Genomic DNA, 8,203 nt, shown 5'->3' with positions numbered 1-8,203 from the left:
TTTTGTTGTCTCTGAAATACAGAATAACAGTAGAAATACATTTTCTTACATTTTTAAAATGGTTAAATTGAAGCAGTTTGAGAAAAGGGGCACTTGGACTGAGAAATTTTCTACAAGATGCCAGGAACTAGAAAATAATGTGGCGAATCTGCGGTGGCGGATCAGCGGGCTGTAAAAATAAGTCGGTAAATCAGCTGGTTTCCCGGGGCTAGACGACTTGACAGCTCGAGTGAACGGACGGCTCAGGACTTCGGAACTAGGCGAGGTGAGGCCAGAACCGAGAGTGAGGAAGCCCTTTCAAACTGACTCCCGTTGCAGAGGGGTTAGTCCCCTCACCCGGCTGACGTTTCTTAGCTCGACCGTCTGCCTTCCTTTTCCCTGACTAATGTGAGCCTCACAGCCTCCGCTCTGTTGGCTGTTGTGTGTTCGGTCCAGCCCTCCTCTCAGCCCATTTTCTTATGGGAAATCTTCCTAGATTTCCCAGTTGCTAAAACTGAGCCACAGCTTCTGGATAGACCATTAGTCTAAAAAAGAGTGAGGGGAGAAAGCACTAAAATCATCGGTTTCTTGAAACACACGTCTAAATGTTGAACCAGTGCTTTTGTGTTGTTTTTTTTTTTTTTCAACATTCCAGATTCATTCATATTTTTACATTTATTAGTGGTTGGTTCTTTTTTATTGCTGTGTAGTATTTATCTCATAAAATAAACAAGTTTACCATTCTCCTATAATAGGCATTTTGGTTGTTTTCCAGTTTGGGGCTATTATAAATAAAACTTATATGAGCATTCTTCTGCATATATTTTAACAAACATATTCGTGTGTGTGTTTGGATATATACTTTAGGAGTGGAATTTCTACATCATAGACTAGACCTTTGTGTAGTTTCGGGTAGTTTTCTAACACTATAAAAGTTTTTATTGCTTTAAGTTTAATAAATGTTAGTTAACTAATTATTTCTGAGTAAAACATAAACACCCTGCCTCTTTGCTTGATGGTGAAATAGATGATAATTTTGTGTACAGCCTACATGCATATTTGAAAATATAGTCTAGATAATTCAACTCATCAGCCACGTCCCTCACCCCCTCCCCCCACCTCCACACACGTACAAAAGTCTTTTGTCTGAGATTTTTTTTATATTTCAAGTGATATATTTTTAAAGAACTGTATGAATAATTACTTGTTCTGTTCTTTATTTTTCCAGTGAGTCCCATAAAATAAAAACGCCATACAACCCAACAATTATTTATTAGTTCTTGCCATTATATTCCCAGCATCCTGCCTAATACATGGAATACAAGACAGTATTCCTTCCACTTCAAGAAGACTGTTTTCTAGCAAAGGTAAAAAATAGAGCGTGATAAGTGCCATGATTCAAATAAATCCGGACTAATCTGAGAGCCTGTCGGGACCCAATCCAGTTTTAGGGAGTTCGATAAGTCTTCCGAGGGGCTAAACTGGGACCTGAAGAATTAGCAGTTGCTATCCAAGGAAATTAAGATCAGTGTTAAGAGTGCTCTAGGCAGAGGAAAAGACATTCAAAAACATTTGGCATGGAAAGAGAAGTTTGCTGTTGACAGAAGTTCAGAATGGCTGGAAAATAAAATTTGTGAATTTGTGTGTTAGGAAGGAGAGGTGCAGTTTCTGAGAGAAGAGCGGAAATACAAGTAGGGGCGTTGTAAACTGGCGTAAGGAGTTTACATTTTATCCTGAGACCAATGGAATGTCATAAAAAGTTTTTAAGCAGATGAACAACATGATCAGATAAGTAGATTCTTTTTTTAAAAGGAGATTATGGGCCAGGGGCGGTGGCTCACGCCCGTAATCCCAACCTCTTTGAGGCAGGTGGATTGCGTGAGGTCGAGAGTTCGAGGCCAGTTTGGCCAACATGGTGAAACCCCGTCTCTACTAAAAATACAAAAAAATTAGCCGGGCGTGGTGGCGTATGCCTGTAATCCCAGCTACTCAGGAGACCGAGGCAGGGGAATTGCCTGAACCAGGGAGGTGGAAGTTGCAGTGAGCCGAGATCGCACCACTGCACTCCAGCCTGGGCGACCGAGGGAGACTCCGGCTCAAAAAAATAAATAAAATTAAATCGGGCGCGGTGGCTCAAGCCTGTAATCCCAGCACTTTGGGAGGTGGAGGCGGGTGGATCACGAGGTCAAGAGATCAAGACCATCCTGTTCAACATGGTGAAACCCCGTCTCTACTAAAAATACAAAAAATTAGCTGGGCATGGTGGCGCCTGCCTGTAATCCCAGCTACTCAGGAGGCTGAGGCAGGAGAATTGCCTGAACCCAGGAGGCAGAGGTTGCGGTGAGCCGAGATCGTGCCATTGCACTCCAGCCTGGGTAACGAGTGAAAGTCTGTCCCCCCCCCACCCAAAAATAAATAAATAAATAAATAAAATAAGATTCCTATAACTTCAGTGTAGAAAATAATGTAATAACTGATTTGATAGAGAAAGCCTAGCCATAGGGAGTCCAGTTACAAGGCTGATGAATAAATAAATTTTTAATCAGTGTTGATTCTTACTGCCTTTAACTAGATTTTCTTTCTTAATAGTGTCTAGTTTACCTTTGGCACCCTTTGGGGTGGAAGTCGAGGTCCTGTACCCTCTATTTTCTGTATATGTTCTTCCCACATGGAAATCTTTCTAACACTTTCTTACTCCCTTTCCCCTAATCAGAGCTCATGACCACAGTCTCTAAGTTCTCCAGGATCACTGCTTGGTCCCTGATCTGTTTCTTTGACTTTCTTTTAGGAACTGTTTCATAAGCTTTGTATTTTCCCACCCATGCGCTCTCCCTAAGAATTCTCTCTGCTCTTCTCTCCGTGGTCCTTCCTTGTTGTTGAGAACCCTGCCTTGGAATATAAAGTACTTCATGGCCATAATTTTTTTTTCTTAAATCAAGTTTAAAACAAAGTGGGTTTTTTTTGTTTGTTTTTCGTTTGTTTTGTTTTTTTTAAAAAAACACTTTGTTTTCATCATGAAGATAGGAGTACAGGGATAACACTTGGGAAAAACTAGAATAATTGGCTCATAGTCACACAGATAAAATCTCTTGAATGGCGGAATGTTTTCTTAGAAGTGGGACAGCAATAATGAAACATAGTATATTTATGGACTCATAACCTACTGCTTTTTTGTTAGTTCTATAGAAATCCTGTCAAAGAATATGAAGAAAAACAGAGAAAGATTCTGCAGTAGAGAGAGAGAATTTGTGTATGAATTTAAAGTAGGAAGTCAGTGCTTAGAACTGAGAGTGCCACTCAGATTTCCCATTCAAGAGAATGCCAGTCATTTGCATGGACGTCTGATGCAGCTGCACAATTTACCGTGCTTTATAGAAAAAGGTGAGGACTGATTCTTTTTTTTAGGTAATACCACTTTATTATTTTCAACAGTATTTGTCCTTAGAAGTTTCATATTAGAAAGCATAAACCTAAGAAGCTTTGGAAACAGCCATAAAATAGTAACTGATTCCAAGAATCAGTACACTTCCTCAGAGCTTTCTTTTATTGAGTGTTTTTTCCTGTAACTCTGGTAGTTGTTTGTAAGGTATACAAATTCGATTTTATAATGAAAAATCAGATACAAAGATTGGACTAGAGGAGCTCTTTGAATTTCTCTGAGTGAAGTCATAAGGCAGTTCAGCTTGTGGTATTATAGAATTGTAGCACTAGATTGGTTGCCCTTTTAATAATCTGGTCATTAGCTTCTGAGATGCCATAGAACAGAAAGTGTACTAATTTTTGAATAGTCTTTGCTGACCTAAATTACTTTTATAAAGTGATATGTATTAAACCATTTTTAGAGGTCTGTGTTCTATCTCACAGTCTAGGAAAAATTTAAAATTCAGAATATGTTAAATCGTAGGTTAGAGTTACAAGAGACCTAGAAACCTTATAACCCAGTCGTATTGTACAAATAAGGAATCTGGGACATAAAGAGGTTAAATTATTTACCTAAGGCAGTGGTTCTTGAAATATGGCTTCTGGCAACAGCATCACCTGTGAGCTTGTTAGACATGCAAACTCTCAGGCTCCATCCCATTCCTGCTGAATCAGAAACTGGGGTAGCATCTGGCAGTCTGTTTCAATAAGGCATCCAGGGGATTCTAATGAATGTTCAAGATTATGAACCACTATCTAAAGTCACAGACATAGTGACAGAGCCAAAGCTAGAACACAGGTGTCCTAACTTCTTTCTCAGTACTCTTCTATTATGTCATTCTCTAAATGGTGTCTGTAAAACTGAAATCTGATCTGAGTGAAATGTTTTAATAAGATAGTCATTCCTCTTCTCTTTCAAAGCATGTAACAATGTACCCTGTAAAGTTACATGGAAAACTGTTTTTAATCTAAATACAGTTATGTTCAGACCCCTAAAATCTGTAGCATTTTCTTTATGTGCTCATACTCACTTGGCTTCAAACTGAATTATCAGGCTTAAGAAAGTAACATTACTTCGTTATAATTAAGGGTATACATAAGAGATAAGACTTTTGACCTTTCTCTATGCAATAGCCTGTAATAGTAAAGAAAAATAAACACGAAATTAGATAAATGATCCCCTAAGCTGGTTTCATTTTAGTTGGAGATTATATTGAGTATCAGCTTGATAAAATAACATTTCATGTCCAGGTAAGGTGGCTCACACCTGTAATCCCTGCTCTTTGGGAGGCTAAGACAGGTGGAAAACTTGAACTTAAGAGTTCGAGACCAGCTTGGCAACATGGCAAAACCTGTCTCTACCAAAAATACAAAAATTAGCCATGCTTGGTGACATGTACCTTTGGTCCCAGCTACTCTGGAGGCTGAGGTGGGAGGATCCCTGGAGTCCAGGAAGTCAAGGCTTCAGTGAGCTGTGATCATGCCCCTACACTCCAGCCTGGGTAACAGAGAGAGACCCCATCTGTAAATAAAATAAATAAATAAAAATTTAAAAATAAGATTTCACATTGGAATTCTCAGCCAGGTAAAATGTTCCCTATTTATACCTGGATTTTGCTGATGATGGTGTTTGATATCCCTGTAACAGACTTAAAAGAAGCTCTGACTCAGTTTACAGAAGAGGAATCTCTCAGAGATTATGATAGAGATGCTGAAGCATCCCTGGAAGCTGTGAAATCAGGTGAGGTAGATTTACATCAGCTGGCGAGTACATGGGCCAAAGCTTATGCTGAGGTAAGAGAATATATCAGATGGTAAATTTCAAGTATATTCTGGATTTTGGTGAGAATTTTTTAAATGCTATGATAATCCTGAAATAGTTATAAGATCCTTTTTCTCCACATACCAGTATTTATTCTACAATATATATGTTGCTGCTTCAGTGCTTCCTATATCAGGGTGAGCACATAAGACAAAATGCTTTTTATGTAATACCTTTGTAAAACAAGAGGCTACTTTCATATATCTCACCAGCATAAGGTCACGAGATTTAGTAATTAAAAATACAGGACACCCAGTTAAGTTAGAATTTCAGATCAATGATTTAAAAAAAAAATTTTTTTTTAGATGGAGTCTTTACTCTGTTGCCCAGGCTGGAGTGTAGTGGTGTAATCTTGGCTCACTGCAACCTCCACCTCCCGCGATCAAGCGATTCTCCTGCCTCAGCCTCCCAAGAAGCTGGGATTACAGGTGCATGCCACCATGCCCAGCTAATTTTTTGTATTTTTAGTAGAAACGGGGTTTCACTGTGTTAGCCAGGATGGTCTTGATTTCCTGACCTTATAATCTGCCCACCTCACCCTCCCAAAGTGCTGGGATTACAGGCATGAGCCACCAGCCAATTTTTTAGTATGCCAGCATATTACATGGAACATATTTATACTGAAAAATTTTTCACTATTCATCTGAAATTCTAATTTGAGTGGCTGTTCTGTATTTTATCTGGCAACCCTAAACCAGCAGTAATAAACTTATCTTCATTATTGTTGTAAAGTCACATAATATCATTTTCTAGTTAAATAGTATACTGTTTCATAACATCAGACAATGACAGAAAGACCCTCTTTTATATATGTGTGTGTAAATATATTTGTGTGCATTATATAGGATTGTCTTAAGTATAGAAAAAAAATGTGGAGAGATATAGACTAAGTTCTTAATATAAGTTACCTGGAAGCAAAATGAGAAGGAGGTACTAATGTGGAGGAAGGGACAGGAAGTGTCCACAATAAAAGCATATGCTATGACCTCATTTCTGTGAAATCATACACACACACACGATCAACAAAATGCTAATGGTGGCTATTTCAGAACAGCGGGATTTCTAATAGCCTTTTTTTATATTCTAACATACTGTATGGTAAAATAACTTGCATGCATTCGTTACGTAACACACACAACACCAGATGTTCAGTAGCCCCGCTACAAGATCATCTGACTATAGTAATCTGCAGCATTAATTTTAAACTCAGCCTAGGGCAAGCCTTATGAATAGGCAAAAGATACCTACGTGAGAGGAACCAAGTATAGTTTTTTCTTGATCTAATTTACACCACTCCCTCAGGACAGATGCTACTAGAAAGGAGACTGTGATGGCTGAGAGGAATGGAGCACTGAGGAAGTGGCTGCAGAGAGAAAGCTCTTCATGTCCAGGCCATTATTTCCCCACCTCTACTTTCAGGCATAATACCTGGCTTTTTTAAGGTTCAAACCATTCAGCACCCCTTATCTTTCATGGCCATTATTATCTAACAAGATCAAAGGTTTGTTTGTTTTTTAAGGAGGCAGAGTTTAGGAGTAGAAGCAATAGAATCCAGAATTCAAATGGAAAATTAATCCTAACTGGGAAAATAGATACTTCTCCAGTTATAGCCAAAGAGAAGCAGGAGAGGTTGAATATAAATTCAGATAATTTTATTAATTTGGTAGCAGGAAGTTGAGAATATTCTCTTCTGATTGTTTCAACTTTATATAAGGAAAGACAGGTTGTTTGCTTAGATGAGGTGGTAGGTATAATAAGATTGTTGGATATTTGAGGAGAAAACTGAGCAGGGAATGATAGGATTACCAGGCACCATTGAAGCCAAGATTAAGAGTGGTACCAGTTTGTTACCACAAACTTACAGAGTTTTGTGATTTTTCTGTTGTAGCTCTCTGAAGCCTGACTGCAGGCACAGAGAAAAGGAATAAGATTAGGATTTTGTTAAGTGGGTAAGATAAAGTACACCAGTCAAGGAAGTTAAGGATATTGGCATGACAGTGGCTGAATGCTGGTTCACAAAATGTAAGCTACATAGGGAAGGAAGTGAAGCTAGGTGGCAGTTGATGGCTGAAAAAAAAGGAAAACATCAAGGAATTTATGAAGTGCAGGTCCTGATGAGGTTAAATATCAATTACCTGGGAAGTGTTGAGTGACAAATTTTGGTTGGACGTTATAGTCAGACTAGAATGTTTGAATACTGACTGACTGAGTTTTTGGTGAGGATACTAAATGGAATATCGAGGTGGTATGGAGAACTAGTAAATGTCGCAGATGAACGACGACTATCTGGGCTGGTGGCGCCAGAGTAAAAGAATTTGCCAAGACAGTTGTAGATAAAGAGAGGTAGACTTATTAGAGAAAGCAGGAAAATATGTTGAGAGGAAGCAGTGGGCAGGCCAGTAGAAGAGAAGCTGACTTCCAGTAGAAGAGAAGCTGACTTCAAGGAAACAAAGGCTTGCTGGAGATTTTACAGGACAGTGTTTATACTGTATGCTGTAGAGTGGTACATGCAGTCCTGATAACCCCAGTCTTGCAGCTAACTTGCAGGTGTCTGGTGAAAGTTGGGCGCAGAAGGGCTGGACCGGGAGTGTCCAATCGTTTGGCTCTCCTGGGCCACACTGGAAGAAGAAGAGTTGTCTTGGGCCCCACATAAAATGCGCTAACCTGAAGAATAGCTGATGAGCTTCAAATAAAAAACTTGCCGTTTACGAATTTGTGTTGGGCAGCATTCAAAGCCATCCTGTGCCATAGGTTGGACAAGCTTGGTCTGGGCAATGAGAGCTTGTCTGCTTTCTCTTTTTGCTTTCCCCTGGTCCTGCCAGCCTGACTCCTTTTCCTTAATTGGGACTCCACAGTAAAGATTGTAGAGTTCAGGAAAGTAAGAAGCAGGGCCTTGGATGGGTTATCCGCATGGATATTTGGATATTGAGGAGTGAGTGACAGACAGGAATCACAGTGACTGACAGACAGGTAGGTTGTTAG

At 39.4% G+C, this 8,203-nt stretch overlaps 1 protein-coding gene across 14 annotated transcripts in view; it reads left to right on the top strand.

Annotated features, from left to right (window-relative positions):
• The first annotated feature begins 196 nt into the window (after positions 1 to 196).
• The window catches only part of FERRY3 (FERRY endosomal RAB5 effector complex subunit 3), a 41,173-nt gene continuing 33,166 nt past the window's right edge, over positions 197 to 8,203 (top strand). For 4 of the 14 annotated variants that reach the window (XM_078338491.1, XM_078338493.1, XM_035258393.3 and 1 more), the window contains exon 1: positions 197 to 265. Coding sequence is in view for 6 of the 14 variants with exons in the window: in XM_078338487.1 (XP_078194613.1) it covers positions 3,183 to 3,360; positions 5,048 to 5,193 (324 nt within the window). In the remaining 8 variants the exon portion in view is untranslated. Of the gene's footprint in view, positions 266 to 1,207; positions 1,347 to 3,157; positions 3,361 to 5,047; positions 5,194 to 8,203 lie in introns of all 14 variants that reach the window. The other 10 variants (XM_078338490.1, XM_078338489.1, XM_035258391.3 and 7 more) reach the window with 7 other exon arrangements.

Source organism: Callithrix jacchus, chromosome 9 (genome assembly GCF_049354715.1).
Source record: "Callithrix jacchus isolate 240 chromosome 9, calJac240_pri, whole genome shotgun sequence".
Lineage (NCBI taxonomy): Eukaryota > Metazoa > Chordata > Mammalia > Primates > Cebidae > Callithrix > Callithrix jacchus.
This window is presented reverse-complemented; position numbering and strand designations above follow the sequence as displayed.